Source organism: Danio rerio, chromosome 9 (genome assembly GCF_049306965.1).
Source record: "Danio rerio strain Tuebingen ecotype United States chromosome 9, GRCz12tu, whole genome shotgun sequence".
Taxonomy (NCBI): Eukaryota; Metazoa; Chordata; class Actinopteri; order Cypriniformes; family Danionidae; genus Danio; species Danio rerio.
The window spans coordinates 6,301,751-6,328,761 of NC_133184.1; the positions used below are offsets into that span (position 1 = coordinate 6,301,751).

The 27,011-nt window shown below is 38.3% G+C and overlaps 2 protein-coding genes and 1 long non-coding RNA gene across 7 annotated transcripts in view; 1 reads left to right on the forward strand and 2 right to left on the reverse strand.

Moving 5' to 3' along the window:
- tmtops2b (teleost multiple tissue opsin 2b) overlaps positions 1-19,403 on the reverse strand; it is a 129,241-nt gene extending 109,838 nt beyond the window's left edge. Inside the window, exons 1-2 of the mRNA XM_073911523.1 lie at positions 19,208-19,403; positions 13,516-13,699 (exon numbers count right to left, since the gene is read on the reverse strand). Of these exons, the coding sequence (XP_073767624.1) occupies positions 13,516-13,555 (40 nt within the window). The 5' untranslated portion in view covers positions 13,556-13,699; positions 19,208-19,403. The remainder of the gene's footprint in view (positions 1-13,515; positions 13,700-19,207) is intronic.
- Positions 19,404-19,546: 143 nt separating this feature from the next.
- Positions 19,547-27,011, forward strand: part of uxs1 (UDP-glucuronate decarboxylase 1) — a 115,134-nt gene continuing 107,669 nt past the window's right edge. For 4 of the 5 annotated variants that reach the window (XR_012384853.1, XR_012384855.1, XR_012384854.1 and 1 more), the window contains exon 1: positions 19,590-20,262. Coding sequence is in view for 1 of the 5 variants with exons in the window: in NM_173242.2 (NP_775349.2) it covers positions 20,175-20,262 (88 nt within the window). In the remaining 4 variants the exon portion in view is untranslated. Of the gene's footprint in view, positions 20,263-27,011 lie in introns of all 5 variants that reach the window. The other variant, NM_173242.2, reaches the window with a different exon arrangement.
- Positions 20,091-26,593, reverse strand: LOC141376060 (uncharacterized). The gene is made up of 2 exons (XR_012385143.1): positions 23,190-26,593; positions 20,091-22,964 (listed from the first exon to the last, which is right to left on the reverse strand). It is a non-coding gene; the product is annotated as an uncharacterized lncRNA (long non-coding RNA).

Here is a 27,011-nt window from a genome sequence, read left to right on the forward strand (position 1 = left end):
CTGGTGGGAAACAAGTTACAATGTGTGCATGTGTCGTTGATGCTAACACTCTAAAAAGAGTCTCTTACAATCTCACCTATGAAGACCAACATGTCTAGAAAGAACGCAATGGTTACTAAAGTAACCCTCATTTTCGAGGGGGGAATAAAAATGCTATGTGGAAAACTTCCACTATTTCGTCAGAATTCTTGCCCAGCTGGCGTACATTACAATCAGCTTTTGTGTAAAGACGCAGCTCACGCCACGCCAAGACATCCTTTTCTAGCTGAAAGAACCTTTTACAGCTAACAGATAAGGGGCAATCGTTGTGGTGAAGGAACATAGCATTTCCGTTACCCCCCTCAGGGAACAAGGGCTACTTTAGTAACCACTGCGTTCCCCATCAGGAGGGGAACTTAAATGCTATGTGGAAAACTTCCATGGGAAGACACGAGCCCGCCTAAGAGGTGGGACTATATCGTGGCTGAGTGAGCATATGGAATCGCCAATGGGGATCGCACATAGCAGGAACTTATACCCAGAATGCGGGCTGACCAGCGGGCATGTCAACAATGTGGCGGGCCAACATCTGACTCCTCCACTGAGTCAGATGCTGGGGGCCTCGGAGGAACTCTGCAGGGTTCGCCAATTGGGGAATTCAACTGACAAAGCAAGAAAGTGTACGTGTTTCTATGTTAGAGAGAAAGGCACAGCAAACTTTTTACAACACCTAACCGAATTTCCTCATTCACCGTGGTTTCCCATCAGATATGAGATAATCGGCTCTACTTGAAGATTTGAAAATGGTACAAATGTATTTGGTGTTGCCCAGCCCGCAACTCTATAAAGTCTGTTAGAGAAGCACCGCGTGCTAATGCCCAAAAGGATGTGATGTGCACTCCGAGTGGGGAACACGGCTCGCAATAAGCAAGGGAGATGGCATCCACTGTTCCGTGGGTTTGTTCAAACTTTTGTTTGAAAACACATTTCCCTTCTGCCGATCACCGTAACAGATAGAAAGCTGCTAAGAGGATCTAAAAGAGCTGAAAGAGTACAGTTTGTGAAAATACCCAAAGCATGAACAGGACACAGAAATAAAGGTGCTGGGTCTGCCTCCTCCACCTACGTTGTTTAAAAGAAAAGCTGTAGGAACCTAGGGCACCTAGGTGGGCCGGGGTCCTGCAGGAAAAGTGTGAGAGTGGTCTGGCCCAAAATGCTGGCACATTTCACTGACTGAAAATGCCCCCACATACCCGCCCATTTAACCGATTCTAACACGACCAGCTGAGCTGTCTACCTGGACAGAAATCTTAAAGATACCGAGTCAAGTGGATCCAGTAGACCTCTCCCAAGAGAGATCTCCAAGTGGGTATGAGAGGAAAATAGGATGTTCTAGAAGGGTCTACAGGGTGTTCTAGTCTGAGTGACGGCGTTAACCATCTAATAGAGTGGAGGAACTATGATGTCACTTTGTAGGCTAATCGGCTGCTAACATAAAGCTTGTTCCCTCGATAAAATCCCTATCGGATTTTCCCATAAGATTTTCGAAGATTGCGAATAATAACCTCTTTGTTCAAACAGTTCATTAGACTTCCAGCCGGATAATTCTTACACAAAAATACAACTTTAGGCACTTTTGAATCTTATATGCAAAAGAAAGAACTGAAAAGCTGACACTACGCTATAAACGTACTACACTGCCTTCAGGGCACTTGCCTGTGACGTCAGCACCACCCTGCAACCTTTCAAGCTTATTTTTACAAACATGGTTTAAGACAAAGATTTACTCTCTCTGTTTATTAAATTATAATCCACGCTATATATTATAAACAAACAAATACGCAAAGACGCAAATACGCACGGCCATAATGTTTGGTTCTAGATCCGACACCGCACTCTCCACCCCGGAGAGAGGGAGCGGGTTCGCAACCTCATCAGACAATGCCAGACCATCCTCCGATGTAGCGATGGACATGTGATCCTCTGTGTCATCAAGCGAGAGGGCAACCATCTTAGGACCGAGTGATTTTCTCACTCGAAGCTTGGATTGAGGGCGCAGAGGAGCAAGAGGTCCGCGTGGTCATGGGCAGCAGATTTACGTCCACTGTGACTCTCAGATCTGCCCGAGTGCCAACCACCGTGCGGGGGACCACTGGGGTGGGTGGCCCTTTTGCAAGAGCGAGCTGCAATCTTAACTGCGACCCCCAGACATGAAATGCAGTGCTAGTGCCCATCATCAAGGTCAAGGTCAATGTAAAATTTATTGTCTCCCGTAGGAGATATTTGGGTCCTACTTTATATTAAGTGTCCCTAACTACTATGTACTTACATAAAAAATAAATACAATGTACTTACTGTGTTTATATTGTATTTGAGAACACTTGTGGTGCTTTTGAGTTGGGATAGAGGTTGGGTTATGGACAGGTTTGGTGGCATGGGTAGGTTTAAGGGTAGGTTCAGGTGTAAGGGATATTTGAAAACAGTGTATTTATAAATGTAATTACAAAAGTTAATTACAGATGTAAATAAATATATGTATTTAATCAAGGATAAGTACACAGTAAATACATGTATTTACACAATAAGTACATTGTAACAAACTATTAATTCCTATGTAAGTACATGTTAGTTAAGGCCACTTACTATAGAGTGGGACCAATATTTGTTTAACAAAAAAAAAGTTCTGCTGGACAACATGTAACATACATACACATTAAAATCTAATCCTAAAATACCTCCCAATATAAATGTGATTTCATAAAATCAATACTTAAAACAAATAATAATAAAAATGAAATACAATGTGCCCCACTGCCCTTTGTTGTGCCAAGCAATCCCGTTATCTTAATCTTTGACCGTCCTTCCCTACTTGCTCATTGATCAACTTAATTGAAAAAGGAACAAAAGAATGTTTATTTATATTGTACTTGCATAAAGGTACCCTGTATCTTCTGCCAAAATTCATCAGCTCAGTTCATCCAGGGAGAGGAAACCATGGATCCAGAAACGCATAGTCGAAGCGACGTCTTGAAAAAGATGTGCTGCACAAACATGTTGCTCTTTTAGAAAAACTTACCGCTCTGAAGGACCGGACTTAAAGAATGCCAGGCAAGGGAGAAACCCAACTCTACTGTCTGCCGCCGCATATTACACACTTTATACAACAGGTGATTGTAATTGCAACAGCTGGGTACGCTGACGCTGCCAACTCATTGGCCCTTTGTATTACTCTTTCAGATAATTGAATTCTGAAGAAATCTCCATAGTGGACGTTTTTCACATAGCATTGAAGTTCCCCTTCTGATGGGGAACCCTAAACTCTATCATGAAGAACCACTATGACATGAAACATGGCATGGAATTGTTCTTCAGGTCTACAGAGCTTTAAATATAACGATTACTAAAGTGTATAGAACCTTTAAAGAATGATTTTAGTGTGCAGTTTTGTCAATTCTTAATGACATGAGATACACATGACTTAAAAATTTGTTCCTTTAATAGCTTTTGCAGGAACTATACAACCAGATTTTTGGTAGCTTTTGGATCAGACTTGCGCATAGTGTAGTAGGAAACTTTGACCATTCTCTGAAACAAAGCCCAAATAATATTATAGCGTTCACCCTGTCTGTTCAAAGACTTGCATACAGGGACTCAAGAATTGATATGTCTGCCAGTTACAATGTGTCCAAACCTTTAGCTGTAAGATTCTGTAGTATCTGTAGTAAGTATTTTTGCCAATTTGTGTGTCCATTGATAGATGTTAAAACACTTTGAGATTGCTTTGTATCCCCTTCCAGCCTCATGGAGATACACTCTTGATGGTGTCTTCAGAGAGCTTCTTTTTGTGAAGCATGGTTCACATCACTTGATGATTAATCAGTCAAAGTACCTCAGAATTGCATGTTCAAAGAAATTTAATTAATTATACTCCCTGAGTGCAAGCTGCTGACACAATTAGCTTTCTTTGAAACAATTAAGGTGTGGTCACACTGGGCTTTTCCTCCCATAGACTTCCATTCATATGCACGCGAATGCGTCAGACTAGGAAGGCAGGGTCACGCGATAAGTTTCGCAGGTTGCAAAGTTCAAGCTTGGTGAACTCTGACCTGCAAAAACGCATTACTTGACTGCGTGAGACCAATCGAGGATCAAAACATGACCTCTCTGGACAGAAATTTAAAACATGGAGCAATCGCTTGCTTTTTTAATGCCTAGTAATCTTGTTTAATCCCGCCACTTTTTGCAGCGCCGCACAACAGAATTTTGCACACACAAACTCTAGTGTGACTGTAGCTTTAGTGAGTCTGTTCACTTATTATGTTTAATGAGTGTATTCTATAAACATTTACATTTAGCAGACGCTTTTATCCAAAGCGACTTACAAATGAGGAAAAGGAAGCAATTTACACAACTATAAGAGCAACAATGAATAAGTGCTATAGGCAAGTTTCAGGTCTGTAAAGTCTAAGAAGAAAAGCATTAGTAATTTTTTTTTTTTTTGAGTACAGTTAGTGGTGTATCCAGAGAGGCAATTGCAGATTAGAAAGTGAAGTGGAGACTAAATAGTTGAGTTTTTAGTCGTTTCTTGAAAACAGCAAGTGACTCTGCCGTTCTGATGCAGTTAGGGAGTTCATTCCACCAACTGGGCAGACTGAACACGAGCGTTCGGGAAAGTGATTTCTTCCCTCTTTGGGATGGAACCACAAGGTGACGTTCATTCACATAACGCACGTTTCTGGAGGGCACATAGATCTGCAGAAGTTAGAGCAGATAAGAAGGAGCAAAGCCAGAAGTTGCTTTGTAGGCAAACATCAGAGCTTTGAATTTGATGCGAGCAGCAACTGGCAGCCAGTGCAAACGGATGAGCAGCGAAAAGACACAAGAAATTATTATTTCTCGATTCTAAAATTTTTAATAATGTTATTGGCCCTTATTATAAGTTGTTATTATAAGTTTTTTTGTTTCTCAAATGTCTACAGAAAAAAAATAACCTAGTTAAGTCATTAAAGTGCACTTCAAGTCTAGTGTGTTGCAAAACATGTATAAATATTATGTACTCATGGTAGTTATGTCATCATGGTAAAGAAAAAAGAAATTAGTTGTAAGAAATTAGTTCTTAAAACTATTAGGTTTACTTTAAGCAAGTTTCTTTTTAGACACAGCAGGGAAAATCTTCAATCTTGCCGCATATGTGGAGTGGACACTGGCGAGGAACCGACTATAGTTTGACGCCAGTGCCACTCCAGACCCAGCAACCAGCCCAACCACCATCTGCAGGGAGCGTACGCCAGAGCCCACCGCAGATGGTGAACCACCCGTGGTGTGTAAGCCATCTCTACCAGAGCGGAACACCACCGAGCAGGAGGAGCTCAACGACCGCCTGACCAGGTTTGTGAGCCGGCAACATTGCTGAAATTGGGAATCCTAGTGGACATTGACGGACCGAGCGAGAGTCCCGGCCACTGACACACAGCAGAGGGTGAGCTGGCCTTGGAAACTGATATGCTGCTCATCGACTTTGGAGCGAAGTCATGCCCCTCCCGCTGTTCCCAGACAGCCCGTCCAGCCCCATTCATCCCCAAAGGCAATAGCTCCAGGGTCATGAGCAGCACCCAACCCACCCTCTTCACCTCCGTTGACGTCATCCACCACAACCATCCTGCCTACTCCGCTTCGATCAGTAATTCCCCCAGCTCAACCTCCAGCCTCATGTGTGGAGGCATGCCAGAGGGCCTGCCTACCTGTTTTGCCGGTCAGAGGTTGTCGTCCGACGTCATCTACTCCCCTCTCCGAACTTCGGCCCTCCGACCCAACAGCTCCATGTTAGCTCTCTCCTCCATCTCCACATTGTCTCTCTCCTCCCTCATCTCCTCCGTGTACCTTCAGCCCACCGACTCCGCCTTGGCCAGTCGTCACCCTGCCTCCACCTCTGGACTCCACTTCTCCACCTACCCCTCTTCCCTCCAACCTGCCAGCTCCATTGAGCTCCTCCTTCCCTCAAGCTACGTCTTGGTCCTCGTTACACTAAAATGCCTTTCGGTCAGGCGTTACACTTTAAGGTTATCTATACTAAAAAAACTACATTGAATTCAAAAATAAGGCACAACTCTGAGATTGTTTAGATCTGCAAAGACAAAATTCAGAGGAACAAGCTTAGAAATACAAGATATTTACACATTGCTCAAATCTCACAACATTTTCTGACTCTGGGTGCAGTATGTGCACAGTACACAAAATGATAGCAAACGAACAAAGACTGCCTTTCAAGAATCCTTACAAGGGATATACTGATTAAAAAAAGGGGGTTACACACTAAATTTGAATAGACCTACAGCAAAAAAAAAGCAGCTTAAAACCAACTTAACTAACTCATATTTCAAATCTTATTTTAATATTGTCAGATAACCATGTAATGTAATTTGATTTATAAAATGTTGACCTTCTTAAACATGTATATGATTTTAAAGCGAAACTGTGAAACTTTATAATGATTTATTATAACGCAGTGCCTCCTACTCGCCATCAACACATCAGAACTACTTCTAAAACTCATCACTCATGATGATTTGGTGTTGCTTCAGGCATATGCTGTGCAGTAGAGTGTTACTACATCATAGCTGTAAATTTGATTTATAGGTCTGTGGAAAAAAAACACACACAGATTCTCTGGGAAAATGACAAATTACAATGGCATTTACAGTACACATGCTAATATTGACGCAGAAATTGACTCAGACCTTAAGAAAAAAATCGCAAAAATGAGTTTGGGTTTTTCTTGGTATTCATTTAATCAACACCATGTGCATAACATATTTCATAGTTTATTTGTATAGTTTGTGGAGTGTCGTCTGTTTCAGTGGTATTTCTGAGCAATGTGCATTCCATAATACTGTGATGGAATTCTGTGTTTATGCCAGTACTGAAATTATACTAATGCTTAGAGAGTTGAACTTGTGATTGAAAGGTTGCGAGTTCAAGCACTGGCTTCAATAACAGAGCTGAAGTGAGTCCCTTTATCAAATGACCAATGTCTCAACTGCATCCCAGATACCACATTCTTGTTCATGCTGTGTGTCTATTAGCTGCAGTGTGTGTGCGCTTGGATAGTTTAAATCAGGGATGTCAAACTCAATTCCTGGAGGGCAGCATCCCTGCACAGTTTAGTTCCAACCCTGCTCCAACACACTTAAGCTGCGGTCACACTTGACTTTTCTCCACATAGACTTCCATTCATACGCACGAGAATGCGTCAGACCGGAAACAAAGGGTCATGCGTAAAGTTTCGCAGGTCGTTGTGATGCAAAGTTCAAGCTTGGTGAACTCTGACCTGTGAAATCGCATCACTTGACTGCGAGACCAATCAAAGATCAAAACATGACCTCTCTGGACAGAAATTAAAAACATGGAGCAATCGCTCGCTCTTTTCAATGACAGAATTTCGCACACACAAACTCTACTCCGACTGCAGCTTTACCTGTAGGTTTCAACAAGCCTGAAGGACTCAATTAGTTTGATTAGGTGTGATTAATTAGAGTTAAAACCAAACTGTGCAGAGCTGCGGCCCTCCAGGAATTAAGTTTGACATCCCTGGTTTAAATGCAGAGCACAAATGAGTATGGTTAACCATACTTGACCACTGTCACAATCACCAGCGATCTAAACATGCAGAAAGCTAAAGGACTACACGCTAAAGGACTACAAATCCGCTATTATATGGACTACAGATTTAGTCATGCACCACTCACACGCACCTGTTCCGGATTTCGTAGATTTCACCACTTTTCTACTAATTATATGGACTTTATAAACCGCACACACACACACACACACACACACACACACACACACACACACACACACACACACACACACACTTCAGTGCTAAGTCTTGTTATACTGTACTGTTACTGTGAACATTACAACACATTTCTTTGCCTTGTCATGCTGTGTACAGCTCTTTGCTTTGTTTGTTTATTGTTTATGTTCCCTGTATATGTTTGCCCCTGTGTTGACCATTGCTTGCCTGACCATCTCTGTGTAATAAACCTGCATTTGGATCTGCACTTCCTTGTCAGCGTCCTATTCGCTTTACAGCGACATCGTCATAACTTTCAGTTTCGTTTAATCTTTTGCTAAAGTTTACAATCACTAATTAAAATGTGAATGTTTATGAAAGATTTTTTTTTCCAATTGCATTAAAACTAAATAAAAACATTGAACTTGTAGGAAATCGGCCATCTGAAACAAACTAATTCAACCAAGTACAAAATTGTTAGAAAAAAATAATGATTTATTAATTAAAACTACATTTCAAATTAGTACTTTAAGTCAAATGAATCTTGTTTGGCATGCTGTCCCAGGATTGAGCCCTGAGCTCATAAGATCCTCGAGCCCGAGGCTCCCTTCCGTTTGCGAGGCAAGAGGGGAGTTTGAGCTCAGGTAGATTTTGAGAACTCCCTTGCTGTGGTAGCTAGTCAACAGAGAGTGATTGCTCTTAAGAGATAGCTACTTACTAGGAGCATGTTTATGGTGCCAATTTGGATTAGTCAATTAACTTCAGTTGCATGTTTTAGGACAAAGTGAGGAAACCGGAGAACCTGGGGGAAACCCACGTGAGCACTGGGAGAATGTGTAAACACCAGACAGAAATGGCTGGTTTGGTAAGGACTAGAACCACTGACGTTCTTGCTGTGAGGCAACAGTGCTAACCACTGGGCCACCGTGCCGGGCTGGAGGATCTTATGAGCTCAGGGCTCTCGAGTGCAGTGGGAAACGTAAACAGATATCAGATAAGACAAAAACAAAATCCAAAAAATAAAATAAACAAGTAAATAACAGGGTGAGAATGTGGTAAAAATCAGTGGTAAAAAAAATTATCTTTTTCTGGACTGCTTTTGAAAATTGTTGGTTGGGGTTAGGGAAGAAAGTGGGAAGGAGTAGGGTGGGTCAGTCGATCGGTCAGTCAGTCAGTCAAACAGTTATTCGACAGCGGCTTCTGGGGGGGGTTATGTAAGAACAGCACAAATGGCACTTGCCAGAGAAATGAGATCTCAAAAAGTGTAAACAGCGACCTCTGGTGGAAAAAATGCAAAAAAATACATACCTCCTGGAACGTATTTAGCAGTCTTCAGAAATGTATAAAGAGGTATGTTTTCAGAATGAGCCTGGGCTGTGTATCTTGGTGTCATGACTTTACTTGGAGGGGCACATATTTATTAACTCATTTTTAACTGTTGAGCAGTAAAGGGTACAATATTTTGATAAACTGATATGTATGAGCAGTATTGATTATGACATTATGCAAATATTTCACCTGCTTGATCAGAAATGATAAGAACAAACTTGTTGATTGCTGCCCTGGAAATAACATTTTGGTTTGGCCAAACACCTTTTTTTTCCCTCAGTTTTTTTTCTATTCTGCTTGATTTGTTATAATATTTAGCAGTCTAAATTACTCTAAATCATTTTTTAAAGGATGTTGAAGGATGTTTTTGTCAAGATAGTCAACATGATGATTCAAAACATTGTGATCCACTTGTTTCCGTAAGGTCTGCTGTGCACTCACCATTACTTCAGCTCCATGCACCTTCATGCACAAACACCCAATCATTTTTAAATCAGCCCTCCATTCTCCTTCACCGTGAAAAGTTCGGTGAGAACAAGTATTTCAGTTCATTCTTCACGAAAGCCTTTTAGTCACACCACTGTTCCGCCCGAGTTACTTTTCACCGTGGATTTAAAGGGTTGAATCACAATCATTTCAGAATTGGCTCTTCTAGGCTTTCTCTTTTACTGTTTGTGTGTGTTTGTGAGAGTTTATTAGAGAGCAGTGAATACTTTCTAATCTGTCAGTACTGCCTTCTCAGCATTTTCTGTTGAGCTATTTGTCAAAACATTCCTTTCTAACACTGGTCTCTTGACAAAGGTCTTACCTGTCAATCTATTGCTTTGTATTTTTCGCCCAATGTCTCATAGCATGCTTATTTACTCTGTTCATCCTGTCTGGATGGAAGTTTTTTTTTTTTTTTTTTTAGGTCAATCCTGTTTTGAAGGATTACACAGTGGCCTGTTCTCCAGAAATTGTGCATTCCACTTCAGTGTATTGTTACACTCACTTCAACAATTTCAACTACAGCTTGTTCAAATGGATTTGACCAGCACATGAATACAATTTCTGTCCACTCAGAATTCAAGCAGCAATTTGTTTTTCGTGCCGTGGAAAATCATTTTCTCTCAAGATTATGAACTTTTCTGTGTTGATGTGGGTGGTTTTGTAGTGTTTTCTTCAATTTGTCACACTCAAGGAAAATCGAGATGTTTTCTGCTGCAGGGATTTGACCTCTCATCAGAAACTTCTTAAGCAGCCTTAGATAAAACGGAAACATCATTGTGTGTGTTTTATTAAACATAGTCTTATCCTTCTGAGTACCAAAAACAAATTTCCTACATCTTTTGGGTTAAAAAATTCTACAATTTAATGTTTTTATATTTTGTTTTTATTTTTAATTTTACAGCATGTCCACTGTAGTGGACCACAGGACCATTTTAGTTTAAAACAACCACCGCTCAGACAACGAAACTGTACAGGATAGGGCTGTAAAGGGATATTAATTCAATATTAATGTAACAAAAACAAAACATTTTTTTCTTTTTGTATTGAAATTGCTGAAACAAATTAGTCTGGAAGAGAGCCGAAAAAAAGAAGTGATGTTAATCCAAAACAAATTTAACATAAAAGTGATTTAAAACTGATTGTCATTCTCTAATTGTATCTAATAGTCTTATTGTCAGACTCTAAATCAGAGTCTTCCTCAACTATTTTATAAAGAATCCTCTCTGCTTCAGTTCTGGCCCCTACAACATGCAGTCATTAATTACATTAAGATGGTCCTGGTGTCCCTATACTGGACATTTAAAAAAGGATGATATTTTGAAACACAAACAAGTTAACAGCTCTGAAAGCTAAATGTATTGTTCCTGACACTTTAATAAACAAACATATATGTAATAATAATAGTAAAAAATTATTTAAAAAGCTAAATTTTACATACCTCTCTCCTTCCCATAAAATGTGCCTTTTTTTATGTCGGCCATTTTCGATTCAGAGTAAGAAGTGGTTCCTAGCATGCCAGCCAATCAAATGACATATCACTAGAAAAGCCAGGATGTCCTCTGAACAGTACTTGACAGAGTACCTCAAAAAATTCAAAGAAAATTCATGAAGACGCAATGTCCACTACAGAGAACACAAGTCAATGGGTGGGGTTTCAGGAGGATATGTTAATTAGTGCCAGAAGAGAAGTCAACATTCCCTCCCCTTGCTCTCCTTGTTGTCTCAGACAAGCTATAAGTAGAGTTCCCACCTTTAAATTGCTGGATGTGCAAATATCCTCTGATCTATCATAGGATGACTACATTAAAAATATGATTTTGAAGGTGTGTCATGAAATATAATATCTTTGCAAAGCCAAAAAAAATGGTCTTCCTTATGATGTTCTAATGCAAGTGTACTTGACTTTTATATGGCCTGTTCTTGAGTATGCCAGTCCAGTCTGGGGCAGACTACCTAAAGGTCTCTCTGAGGAATTAGAGAGGATCCAAAAACAATGCTGTCAGATAATAGGTGTTCCAACTTTTCTAACCTGACCCGTTAAAGGGCCACAAAACACCAAAACACATTTGTTGAGCTGTTGACAGCCGTATATGTGTCCTGCACTGCTAAAAACAGTATTAGGACACATATACTTCACTTAAAAGTGAAAATTGGTTGTTTTTGTGTTATTTCGAGCAAATTCATTCTTCCGGTTTGAAACAAATTTTTGAAGCTGCGTCACGGCCTGGGGTGCCGCTTGGGTGGGTTCCCGGATAAAAGTGCAGAGCGGGGCTCTCAATAATGTCTCTGGGGCCCCAATAAATGTATGGGCCCTTAGAATCGTCCTAATCCCCCCCCCCCCCCCCCCCCCGCCCCCCACAGTGGCACCCCTGGTCACGGCCATGAGATCTTAGCGTGAATTCCAGCATGTAGACAGGCTGTTTGTACCTGGGAGTACTTCGTAACGTCTCTGAGTGTGATGCATTGATTCATGAGTAAAACTTGGTTCAAACCAATCAGCGTGCTCTATTGTGTATGCGGTGAAACTTCAATAATATGCATGATCGCTGCAAAGACTGTTTAACCTGAAAAAGTGTTCAGACGGCAGAGAGATGACACGTTGTGTTGCCAAAACAAGTGGAGAAAGAATTGTCTGGAGATACGGGTCGTCATTGTTGCTTTTATAATGTGCTACAACGAAGGCTTTGTTTTCATTTTCCAGCTATGAGAGCGTAGCTTGACTCACGTGTGGATCAGTGCCATGACACGCAACAGAAATATGTTTGCATGAAACATTGTTTACCCGAGAGCTTTTCGCATCTGGAAATGGTGAAATCCAGACTTGCCGCTCATCTCTTTTTAAAATAGATGCTGTTGGTGATGATTGTCCTGTCTTTACAGGTTTCATGGCCCTTTAATGTATCATGGTGTCATGACTTTACTTGCAGGGGCACATTTTTATTAACTCATTCTTAACTGTTGGAAGCAGTAAAGGGTGCAATAAATTGATAAACTGATATGTATGAGCAGTGTTGATTATGATATTATTCTAATATTTTATCTGCTTGACCAGAAATGATAAGAGCAAACATGAACATTGTCAGTGAAAGACATGAGAAAGCCACCATACGTACTGACTAAAATGCTCAATGACAGTTTATGACCACTGCATTGTTTTCTGCCTAGGGCTCCAGTGTCATCTTACTTTCTTTCATGACATAAAACATTTTTTTTAAGGAGCGACAACAATGATAGTATGTTAATAGCATTGATGGATATGCAGTAATGAGAGTAAAAAAAATGACAAGGTAAGGACAACAGTAATAATAACAATGATAACTAAAATAACAATAATTAAAGCTGCAAGGAGCGATGAAAGGGACCTCGCACCCAGGCTCACCACCATCTGGTGGCCTTGAGATCACAGAGAACAATGGACTATAATAATTGAAGCTGATATTTAAAAAGTCTGAGAAAACCACTGATTTGTGCCAAACTTCCCTCTGTCAGCAGGTGGTGCTATAATTGTGACCAAATATTGACATGTAGATGTCTTCATGAGAGGAATCTCATTAAACCTAAATTTTCCGGCAGATCAGACACTGTTTGGCTGAGTTATAAGTACTTCCTCCTCCATGGCAAAGCACTGAACTGTGTCAGTCCGCCACGGACACGCCCTTTGGCGAAAATTCTAGATCTTTACAATTTAGCATCACAAAGGCCTTTGGACTAAACTAATTGAACATGGATTTGATGTGATAAAATTTGTAGGAGTTTGTTAAAGTGTGAAACATGTTGCCAGCAGTTGGCTCTATAACTGGATTTTGGCATGCAAATGTGTTCAGGACAGGACTGTTACCAAATGTGTTCAGGACAGGACTGTTACCAAACGTGTGAATTTTGAAGCAGATCGGACAAAGCATGCCTGAGTTATAACTACTTACTCTTTCGTGGCAGGTTCGTCAAAGTTTGAGAGATCGCCATAGATACGCCCTTTGACGAAAACTGTAGATCTTATCAACTTGAAAGAGGAAGTTAAAAATATTCGACTTCCTGTTGGGGTTGAGATTTCGCTCCAAGAGACTGTTTTTGTAGGTTTAGCCATTTTGTCACACCCACTTCCGAAACCTATAACAAACACATTTTTGTTACTTCTGGGGCGTGTGCAAAGTTTTGTGAGTTTTCTTGCATGTTTAGACCCTTAAAATTGCGATTCATTCCGGAGAAGAAGAAGAGGAAGAAGAAGAATAAATTTAGCAATTCCAGTAGCTATAATAATCCCTAATAATAATTACAAGTACTATATCGACTACTACTACAGCTGTTATTAGTGCTATTACAAAAACTACAACGACTACTACTTCAACAAAACAACTACTTCAACAACCACAACTGCTACTATAGCTGCAACTACAATAACCACAACAATTACAACCTGAATAATGACAATGGTGGAAATGCTAATAACGAGGAGATAACGGCTTAAGACATTTGCTATTCCCAGGATTAAAACTAAACGTCATGAACTCTCCTTTATTCCTCATGCTCTTAAATGGTTGTATAGATAATTTATGTTTTTTAATTATTGTTTTTACTTTGTTTGTTAGTTATGACGTCATATATAAGTATTTTCATTAGTCAAATATTGTTTTGAGAAATGACAGATTTGAGGGAATTATGCTGCAATACCCTGTCCTGTCAAACTTAAAATAAACCAAACTAAATAATGAAACACTAAAACCTGGCTGCAGTCTAAGAAAATCCATCAACAAATATGACTAATTAAGTCATTTATGTGTTGTTTACTTTTAATTTGGCTAAGCAGTTTAATGGGATTTTTTTTAATTAAGCACAGCTTCTCTAAAAGCTGGTAAACCTTTGAGCATCAAATTTAACGGTTATGAGTACTTTGAGCAAGCACGTGTTCGACGGTATTGGTTTTTTCCTACTAATGCATGCTAATGAGTTTTGCTTATTTCTAAAGTGTTTACATGTCTCTACTGAATCTTTTGAATTTCCCTACATGCTCCTTTCTGTTTATCTTATCATTTTAGATATTTTTGAACAAAGAAGGCTCTTTAACGTATATAATAAAAGTAAGTGCTAATAGAGCCAGTGACGTACGAGTATGAGGAAACATTAAAACCTATAACTTCTATCTTTTTTAGAAAAAGGATATATATATATATATATATATATATATATATATATATATATATATATATATATATATATATATATATATATATATATATATATATATATATATATATGTTTGATTTTGTTTTATATACACAATCATGCCGTCAAACTGTTGTATAAATGCAATATCACACTCGTAGCAGTATGAAAAAAAAAACAAAAAAAACATGCAAGTTCTGAAAGAGATTAAACCTCAGCAAAGGTAAGGAAAAGTTACTCAAACACATTCCTTTCTTTAAAAAATAATTATGTAATGCAACTAGTTATTTTTTGGCAAGTAACTCAATATTGTATTTCATTAATTTCAAAGGTAACTTTCCCCAACACTGTTTATAACACAAAAACTAATTTAACACACACTGGAAAAAAAAAAATATTTTTGCAAAATTGTTGCAAACGATTTATAGTGATTGAATTAAACAAACAAGTGAAGTGTTACAAACTAATTTCGAGAGGATCATGTGGTATGATTGAGCACAACTGGCTTCTCATCTGTAATCTGTAATAATCCAATCAGAGGGATCCAAGCTACTATAAATGGACCGTTTTCTCCCTACGGCTCAATCTTTGTTTTGGAAGAATCCCCCTTCCACCCTATCTTCTCCTTTTTCTCCCTTTTCTAGGGGGGAGCTCTCAAGATCTACCTGATCTCAGATCCCTCTATATGCTTATTGACCAGACGGGAGCCTTGGGCTCAAGTATCTCCGAGCTCCGGGTTCTCTCCCGAGACAGCATGCCAAACCTGCTATAAACGCTAAGCATATCTAAGTGGGAACTCTTGAAATGAAATTTAATAATTCTCAATTTAATGTGTTTGTTTAAATTCAACACTAATAAATTGTTTACAACCACTTACCCAAAAAAAAAAAAAAGCGTAAATCCAAGGAATCATCATTTTTTTAGTGCAACATCGTTGTTATGTTATGAAGAATAACACATTGGTTGAGGTCCAAACAACACAAAATGTGTTGTTCCCTTAACTAGACAAGAAATAACACAGGTTGTGTTGTTTTTAACACATCTGCTTTAGGAGTGTATGTGAAAACCTTCTGAAATCATATTTCCAGCTGTCTGTTATTGAAACAGCACAGTTTAGGGGCAAAGGGTGCAGAATGAATCACTGTCCTGACAACACCAGAATGAAGAGATACAGGGTGCATAGAATCAAGGTGAAGCAAACACTGATTTATTGATTTCTAAATGTCAAAGGAAGATGATTTCATTAAATTGAGCTTGGAGAGCTCAATTCTGTTTGTCTGTCCTTCCACCTTTCACTCTCTCTCTCTTTCTCTGTCCCTCTCAATGCATCCCAAATAACCATAACCATAAGTTTAATGGTATTTATTGATGGAAATGAAGTGGCATGATGGCACCAACATACTGAACATGCTACTCATTTTCATATGCATTAGAACATGTGATCAATTAAGGAGAATTCAGGTCTGGCTGGAGTCAAGGGCCAGGTCCTTTCCCAGTGAGGTAGCTCTAGCTCATTTTACTGCATGTGTCTGCGACTGCCTGCATGCCCCAGCTTGCATATGCAAGTCTGCAGCCAGATACTATATACCTTATGCTTCACGCACAAGTGGGCACAGCCATTGGTCTGTTTTTGGATCTTCCGGTCCCATTTACTTCTATTGATTTTTAGATGTGAAAAACAGGTTGTAATGCTGCTTGATAGGGACAGTGCGGTGGCACAGTGTTGTTGCCTTACAACAAGAAGGTCACTGGTTAGAGCCTCGGCTGGGTCAGTTGGCATTTCTGTGTAGAGTTTGCATGTTTTCCCAATGTTGACGTGGGTTTCAATGTTGACATGCTCCAGTTTCCCCCACAAGTCCAAACACATGCACTATAGGTGATTTGGGAAAGCTAAGTTGTTTATATGTGTTTGAATGAGAGTGTATGGGTGTTTCGCAGTGATAGGTTGCAGTTGGAAGGGCATCCGTGCCATTTTAAAAAGTGTACTATTTAATTGTGTTTCCAAATCTCATCCTATATATAATTATCTCCTCTCTCCTGGTTTTTCCTACACTTCTCATTTTTTCTACTTTCTTTTGAATTTTGTAAAACCACCGACCTTTTTTTTCATTATCCCATTGTTTTTGCCACCTTTCCTTCATTTTTTTCCTGAATAATACTCTTGACTTTACTTTTACTTATACTTACATTTATACTGATGTCATTATTTTAACAGCTTGTTTTGCTTCCTTATCTGCAATTTCATTTCATTGAACACCAATATGCACAAGTACCCATAGAAATATTACTTTTATACCCATCATTTAAATTCTATATAATGTTTGCATTTTAATCTAATAAAATATCTGGTCTACTTTATGAATTACTCTATTGTAAACTTGCCAGTGAAGCACTTGAGTCTGAACAGATGACTGACTTCAATGGTCTTATCTCCTCTACCCACTGTATTGCTAATAAAAGTGCAATCATTTCTCCAGTATGTACTGAGACTCCATCACTAATCCTTTTCTCTACCGATACTTAAAATGCAGGAACTGTAAAGGCCAGACCTACTCTATTTAAACTCTTAGATGCATTTGTATATATTTTAACATAACTGTAATATTCATTAATATATTTCTGTACATAAAACAAATTTCTTTCTTCCTCCTTTTCTCTTTTATAATACTTGAACACGCTTCATCTTTTTATTCGTGTTGTTTTATGGTGGGTGGCATCCAACTTTAAGGTGCATTACCGCCACCTACTATACTGGAGTGTGAACCAGAATGATTATAAGACTCAAATTATAAATTATATTCTATCTATTACCCCAGTTTGCCTCTAAAATGAAATTAAATAACTATAGCTCTTGATTTGACTTATTTCTATTGTTTCCTGCTGTATTTTCCTGAATATTTCCTTTTCATTATTATATTTCTGACAGTGACTTAATATATGATAATGATTCTTCTATTTGACAATAATCGCATAACCCAGTAGGATGCTTCCCAATGTTATGTAATGTTTTATTTAACTTAGTGTGCCCCAGTCTTAATCTAGATATTACATTATCCTCCAACATACTTCTACTTCTCCTCTTCATCCCTTACTTTCTTTTGAATGTTAAAAAGATGTCTTCCAGTATTTGCATTGTTTCATTTATTTTGCCATTTAATGCTGATTTTATCTTTAATTATTGCTTTCATCTCTTCTTTACTGAATGGTATCTCCATAACATTTTCCTGCCTTATTGCATCCTTTGCCAGTGAATCAGCCATTTCATTTCCTTTAATTCCTTTATGAGCTGGAACCCACATAAAAGTAATCACTTTATTAATCTTATAAAGCATGTATAGTATTTCATACATTTCAATGATTAAGTCTTGTCTGCTTTGAGATGAAGATGATTGTATTGATAATAATGCTGCACTGGAATCGGTACACGGAATAATCTTATTTCTTGGCTTCATTTGTTCAACCCAATGTAATTGCTATTGCTATTAGTTCTACTGTATAAACTGCCAGGTGATCTGATGTCCTCCTATTTTCTGATATAGGACTACCTAAAGATGGGATAGTAAATGCATATGCCGTTTTTCCATGAAAGTCTAGGTCCATCTGTATGAATTGCTATATAATTCTGATATAATGTTTGAATTCTGTCCTCTACTAACATTACAATATTTCCTGCCTCTTTTCATGTACTGCTATTTTCTAGATCGATGTTTGCTGTGTAAAAAAGCCATGGGGGTGTTACTTTAACACACCTGCCAGGTTGTAGTTTATCTAGTAAGAGCTTGAATAGCTGCTTCAGGTGTGCCCGATTGGGGTTGGAGCTAAACTCTCCAGCAGGACCGAGTTTGGATGCCCCTGTTTTAGACTCACTGACGATGGCTGAGCAGTGTGTGGGACATGGAAAAATACAATATTATCTTAATGCAACCTTTCTGATGCAAGCTGAGACTGCATCACTCAGCCATGCAATGTCAGACACAATGCACTCAAATGGAGCTAGTGACGTCACTGTGACGGGTATGGTTAAGGGTGGGGTTAGGTGAGCCCATTAAAAAGCATTGAATGCAGCCCAGATTGCACTGCACCAGGTCTGCAGCCAGACCCCTCTCGAAAAATCACATACATTCAATGAAAGAATGTGGCAAAAATTGACAAAAACATTTCTTAAAACACTTAAAATCTACTTGCAAGTGTGTAAAGGTTAAATCAACAATGTTAAAACATCAGAATTTGATTATTTTGTAGGTTATTACGTCTATGAAGGGCTGATTCAATGTTGTGGGACATCAAAGGCACTTTATAGTGATTATGACCCGTGAACTATCTCACAAACATGAGATTGATACAGTTGGGCTATCTAAAAAGGCATATAAAAATAAATAAATATGTAATGTTGTTGTTTTAAATCATTTTGATACTTGCATAATACTTTGGAACACACTGCATGTAATAAATTACCCCATAACAGATGAATCATGTTATAAAATATCTTCATTCCGAAGTGAGTAAACATGATGATCTTTAGGACTGCAGCCCAAAAGCCCACAGAAACTGAAATGAAGCACAGGAGGAGTCGTCAACGTGGAAAATCACTGAACTTCAACATCCCTCCACTCATGTTATTCATGAATGGGCCACTGTTCTCAAGGTGAATAAATCTGTATTCGATTACTTTCTTCTAACGTCGCACAAGACAGTATTCTTAAACAAAGCGTCTTTTGTTGTTTAGTCACATATACTGGAAATAAAGTTTTTTTTCAGACAGTTTTCATAAAACTGAAAGCGTAAACTAATCGAGTTTTAATAGCTTGCTATCACGACAGGACTGTTAATGGATAGCGGAATCATCGCTTATGTTATCCTGCTCCGAGAAGCTGATATGGAGTCGCTTTATTATATTTAAGACACTGCTGGACTCTTGATTAATAATACTGGATTATCAATCAACCTTGACCGTTGGACAAGGGAGGATTTAATCAGAAGCGATTGTTATTGCGTAGCATTTTAGTAACTTGGATAGTTAGCATCTCTAAGCTGCAAGTCTAGAGCCATGTCGCTAAATTGCTAAAGGACACATTTCATATCTAACGTTACCCACCAAAATGCCGTTTTTCTTCCTTTAACCGATAAGCTTGGATTCATCTGCACTAAAGCCGAAAATAAACTGCCCAGACTACTTTAACTGTCGGATGCTTTTTGACGCAGTAATAGTTAGTAAATAAGTTAGCATTGCTAGCATAGTAGTGCAGCCGCTGTTCAAATAGAAACTTCCGTCTTGCACTACGAAAGTCCGTTATCGTATGTTTTTGGGGCTGTAAACCCGAAGCGAGTCTTCCTCGTGTTTTATTTGCAAGTATCAGGCTTGAATGTGAACTAGCGTGAGATGCGGTGGTAAAGAAGAGTTCGATGCCGTGTGTGCTGGAGGATGATGCGGATGAGCTGGATGGTCACAGTCATTAACAGAAGAATGATGAAGATCCTGATCGCCCTCGCTCTCATTGCGTACATCGCCTGTGAGTATAGAAACCTGATATGACATCAAGCACACCTATTTGTCTGCCTGTCTGATGTTAACGTTACTTTGGTTCTGCTGTCATGAGTAACTTGGAGATGTCTTCTAGAGAAGTTATGAAGTGTAATATGTTTTAATGAAAGCTTATGGAGGTTTATTAGTACATTTTCTCTCATAAAGTGACACAGTCATACCATTTTAAGCTATAGTGTCAGATGGGAACACTGTGGTATTACATGTTTTTTTCATGGCTCTTCAAATGATAACTTGCCATGTTAATATGCATCAAATGCTAGATATCTGTTTTTGGTGATTGAGGTAAAGTTGGTTTCATATTCACACGTTCAGACTTTCTCCTTAATAATATACTTTCAGAATATTGAAAATAGTAGTGAATTCATATTAGTAACCAATGACTATCAAAGTACAACATTTTTCACAGTCAAAAAAATAGTACTAATGATATTTTGAAGTCATACTTGCATGTGATTTCAGTTCTAATATTCAATGTACTATGATAAACAATATAGGGAGCACATCACATTGTTACTGAATGAATGTGCAAATATTAAACCAACTTGACCTCAATACACTTGTCTGTTGCTTTAGTTCTGCTGTCATGTGTAACTGGTCTTTTATTGGCACTTAAGATTGCCATGTTAATATGGGTCAAAGACTAGACACCAGTGTTGGTGTTTGTATCAATTCAATATTGATTTATATAGAAACATTGTAAATGTAAGTTAAGCAAGGTAAAATAGGAAACTATTGCTTAAGTCATGTTTTAACATTATTCTGTGTAACAGATTTATTGAAAAGTTCAAGTGTATTTAGAGCTTCATTTCAAAATCAGCTATACAAAAGGTGCATGTTATTACATTAGTCAAAATCAAGAGTTAAAGTGTTGAGTAAAGGGTGAAGAGTATATATGATTCATAGTTAATGTGTACTTTTCAGCAATGTTTTGTGTGTTTTCAGTGATTGCAATAAGAACAGTTTGAAAAGTGAAACATCATACTTGATCTGGGCTGCGCTGATTAAAATATAGAAAAGAATAATGGATCATTTTAAATTTGATTACATTTAATTAGTCTAAAGTTATTAAAATCTCCTTGCTGACAGAGGGGTAGACTTGTTGAAAATACAAAATGAAAGCACGATTGTTTGATGGTGTACTATTATTCTTTTAATATGCACTCAAATGATTCCAGATTAAAATACTCCTGAGAATTTTTTTTTTCAGTATATAGACAACTGTTAAACTGAATTACATTTCAGTGGGTGTCTTGTGTTGACTGATAGCTGCAATCTTATGTTCAGAAAAATGAATGTATGGCTGATTCCAGCGTTATGGATGTGACATTTGCAGTAAAAATTCAAAACATAAATTCGCAGAGAAAGTATACGTTAACATTATATTGAATCATCTGTTTATATTTTCCAAAACAACTACCAACAGAGTTATGCGATCAAAAAATTCAATCTGTGAACATTTTTATACTTTAAATGAGGAAAATAAACAAGCGTTATGGATGTGACAAATAAAGCCTGTGAGTTTACAGTATACAACATATTTCGTAGAAATTCTGTGAATTAAACTGCACAACCCAAAATAAATAATTCTCAACAAAAGGATAAGAGTTGGCTCTTTATAGAACAAAACTGATTGATTTTATTTTATTTTGACATTTTTGCATTTTTGAGGGAAAAGCTTTGTTATGGATGTGACACTTTTTCGTTATGGATGTGACGGGTGTGAAATTGCCATTTGTTTGACTTTGTTAAATCAAATATAATAGTTTGAAAACATTGACAGAGACATTTTTAAGTATTTGTAAAGTACTGTAAAACACTTGCCTGCGCAAAAAATGTAGAAAAGGTTTCGCTATTTTGATAAAAACATTTTTCTTTTCATGGCAAGGTTGACATTTTAATGGAATTGCTCGTATACAAATTAAAGCTGTGGTATAAGTAGGCATGGACCGGTATAAGATTCTGATGGTATGATAACCTATTACGATGTTGTGATTACTGCTGGAAGTATATATTTTTTAAATGTCTGGGTAAAAAAAAACAAAAAAACAAACCTTTTCCCCCTTTGAACACAATATAGGCCTATTTTAATTTTGGAAACACTTAAAATATTCTGGAACAGTAAAAATGTCAGGCTAAGTAATTCAAATACATTTTTCACTTCTGCTGTCTTTATTTGTTTAAAAAACACTAATTTATTTAGAATTTAAAACAGCATTTTTTAAATCCCTTTTTTCTGCTGGAGATACTAAAAACAGATGTAAATAAAAAAATCTTCTGAAAGCGTGCACGTCATTTAAATAATCATATCGCATTTTGGAGTTATGATTGCGACAAGCATTTGATATGTTTTTTTTTGTCATAGCGAAGACATGTTGTGCATGAAAATAAATGTTTACAGTGTCCGTTTAACTACTCTAGTCTATAATGTTGATTTTACCAGTGAATAACATGGTCTAATAATGTTGTCAATGACAGATTGCAAGCATAGGCCTATTTCTGAAACATAATTCAACATCAGAATTATTATAAGTTGAATAGAATTACTTCTAGAAACCAGTAGACCAGACCTACACATTATATTATTGTTGTTTTACCATATGTTTGAGAAAAAAACAATAATAATTGCAGACTCATATTACCCTTTATTTTCCATCTACACTTGATACACTTGATAGCGCCGACATCAGCGACGCCGAAGAAATAGTAAACCTGCCTAAACTGCTGAAAAGAGCCACGACTGTCCTGTGTAATGAAAAGACGGCCACCCTGTCACTCATCATGCCCAACATGAAGACAGCCATCCATAAAAACCTCTCAGACAGATACACATCAGTTCAGGATTATTTTATGTGATCTCCTGGCTAAATAAAGGAAATAAATAAATAAATCTACAGAATCTTTATTTTAAGCATTTATTTCTCAGCTTTGATCTTTTACATGTAAGCACAGCGATTGCATACTTTTCTGTATACTGATTGCTGGTGAAGTCTTCGTTCATGCTCAGAATTTTAAAGTAATATGACAGCTTACCCCAAAAATAAATAAATAAATATGACCGGAAAATACAGCTTGTCTAGACAGCTGGAGAGCTGTTGTTGTCCATTCTGAGAGATGACTGATAGGAGTGTAATACCATAACATAAACATTTGTGTTCTGATAAATGAGATGACAGCTTACTGGCTTGACGGATTTAGCTTGTTAGGAATATTGCTTTATGAACGTGAAATAAACCAAGAAGAAACTGCAGCATCGTGAAAGTTTCACAACTAAACAAATGGCCTTACAAGTGTGAGAATGTCTTGGTTACATATGTAATCTAGTTTCTGCAGATTCTCTCATTTTGATTGCAGTTAACCTGAATAATGATGGAAATTTATTAGTCCTGAAGACTTTTAGGTAGGGGTGTAACGATTTATCGTAGTACGATTTATTGCTATGCAAAAATGTCACAATATGCATCGTGGCGTTATGACGATTTCATTACGATATGACGTCCGTTTTCTCTTATTAGTTGAGCTGTTTGCACGTGAGCTACGTTCCACCTGCTGTCGCACAAGAGTTCAGATTGCAGCAGCAGTAACGTTAGCAGACCAAGATGAGTGGAGTTGAAATAGAGGATGGCCCATCCTCTCAAAATCAGACGTCTGGCAACATTTTGGTTGTACAGTCATTGCTTTAGACTCGTCCGCTTTTTGACACGCATACTGGGTCAAACATAGCCAAAGTTTTAAAGTCTTCACAGTGATTTACATACTTTGCACAGTGACATGGATACCTCCTAATGGTGTTGAAAGAGTCACATACTGTATTTATTTTATTTTATTTTTATTTACTTTATTTATTTATACAGGGACAATGTACAACATGACATGTTGTGCCAGAGTTAGCTATAAAGCTAATTTACATCTGTAATCCCTGGGCAGGAAGTAACAAATGTAACACTTATAACAAATACAATATACACTTACAGTACAATAAATACAATACATCATTGTCAATAAAATGAAATCAAATCAGTGGCTGCATATAAGGTACAATTCACCCTAAAATATCATTCTGTCTTCATATAATGATGTATTGGCGGCTGCAAAATCACACATGACGTGAGCTGACCGTGAGCTGTTACTACAGAGGGCGGACTATGATAGACACGCGCGTCTTAGGTAATAAAGTAGTAAACAACATTCAGTTTGTGGAACAGAGTGATCGTTCAGGAGCCGCGTGGGAAGTATGAACAGCAGTGGAAATGAAACCGAAAGCGTGCACATTATTTAAAGAGCCCATATTATGGGTTTTTGAAAATTCCCCTCCATGTAGTGTGTAACACAGCTCTAAGTGAAGTGAAGTATCCAGCTAAGGCTTAAATCTGTAAGAATACAGTGTTTAAAACGGTTGATTCATCTATAAAAGAGTCGACTCATAGTGCTTCAAACGAGTCGCCTTGATACCGAGTCATTAGGTGTTTCGCCATGACGTACGAACGAAACCAAGTTATTCACGTGCACGCGCATTTCAAACCTGAGGCCCCGCCCTCTGACGCAGAAACCCAGACACACAGACACACACACACACACCCACAAACACGCACACAAACATGCCGGTCAATTGAAGTCACACTGCAGATGGACATTATCGATTCTCTACCCAGAGATGAAATCTCAGCATTATAACCAAGCAGTTGGAAACTTCTGGAAACTACATGCTACAAAGAATACTTCATCTGCGTTTGTTAAAGTAAGGATCAGTAAAGAGTTACTTACTAATGGACGTCAGGATGAGTTTCTTCCTCCATTTCTCAAGTGTAAGTACGTGCGATTAAAGTTGCCTCGTTGACTCTAGCTTGCAAATGTATTTAGTTGTGGTTTGTTACTTGTAACCGAGTGTACTGTATCAGGTTAACTGGCTATATTCTCTTATCGCGTGCAAAGTCACGTTAAAAACGCGACGCGTGCTGTTTGTTTACGGAGCTCCGTGGTAGAGGTCTGCATTTCTGCAAATTTCCGAATCAATCGCGGGAGCGGTCGGTAACAGGTTTAATTTGGGACGGGAGCGGGCTGTCTAGCAATATCGTGGATATTGCTATGCGAATGAGACAGAGCTTTGCCTGCCTGTGTGTCTGCTTGGCGCTTGTGTGTATGTGTTAGTGCGCGCGTATGAGAGAGAGAGAGAGAGAGAGAGAGAGAGAGCGAGCTCTGTCTGGCTGTCTCTGGACTGTTTTGCTGGGTGATTTTCGGTTATGTTCTCCCCCGCTCTTTAGCGGGATCGGGCACGACGGGCAGAAAACGGGGCGGTTCGGGCACCGGGACAAGAAATTCTAAATATAAGCGGGAGCGGTCGGGTTCAGGCTAAAACCTGGCGGGTGCGGGCGGAAGCGGGAGCGTTGTCGTCCAGAGGTGTGTGTGTGTGTGGCAGCTAAAATCCACGCCTACACTATGGAGCGCGTATGAACTGTGATTACTTTTATATTGCTGATTAGCTATTGGGCATTTCATTCTCTGACTGAAGGCAGTCGACCAATCGTGACAGGCTGTCATCGGTCCAATCAGCGCAGATTAGCTTCGCGCTAAGGAGGGGTTTGGGAACAAATGAATCACTGGACGATTCATACAGGAGTCGCTGGGATAATTAGGTAAAAATAAATGCAGATTATAAGACCATGAAAGTGTTTTTTGACTTGCATGCATATTAGACTGTTGTTGGAGACCCTTACAACCAAGATATGACCCTATTTCATGTGTAATATGGGCTCTTTAAATAATCATATCGCATTTTAGAGTTATGATTACGACGAGCATGAACTTTTTTGAGTACAGAGGTACACAAAAATGCACGTCAACATGATACACTTGATAGCGCCGACATCAGCGACGCCGAAGAAATAGTAAACCTGCCTAAACTGCTGAAAAGAGCCACGACTGTCCTGTGTAATGAAAAGACGGCCACCCTGTCACTCATCATGCCCAACATGAAGACAGCCATCCATAAAAACCTCTCAGACAGATACACATAAGTTCAGGATTATTTTATAGAACTGCTGATTACCTGGAAATGTAGAATATTTTTATTTATCTATTTATTTTTTTGCACACACAAAAAACGCAAGTGACCAAGCAAAGCCTTAAGCTCTTACTGTTAAATTCAATTGAATTGAATCATTTCAATAATATTTTATAAGAAGTTTTTAAATTATTTTTATTTTCCAGAGACAGTCCTGTTTAATTTATTTTCTTAAAGAAGGTTCAGTTTAACAAGCTGAAGCAAAAGAAATACATAAAAAATAGTTTACTTGGTAATTAAATAAAAAAAAAATTGCATTTCAGTTTAATTTAAAATTTTTATTCCAAATATCGTGATACATATCGAACCGTGAACATTATATCGTGATACACATTGTATCGTGAGCTGAGTGTATCGTTACACCTCTACTTTTAGGACATCGTTTTTAGTTCGTTTGAGTTTGATTTGTTGGGAAATACACCAGCCAGAAGGAGTTTATATCCTTTTAGCAGCTGTTGCTGTTTTGGCAGTTTTGTTTTGTCGCTGGACCGGGCATTAGGTTTAGCTGTGTTGTATTCATGTACTGATATCTGCAGCTGCTTTATCTGCATCACTGACCCATATGCAGCTCATCCCTTTTTTATTATTGAGGACATTGAGCTCATCTAGTCAAGCATTTTAATTATTATCTCAGCGCTTTAGTTAATGTGTCTGCT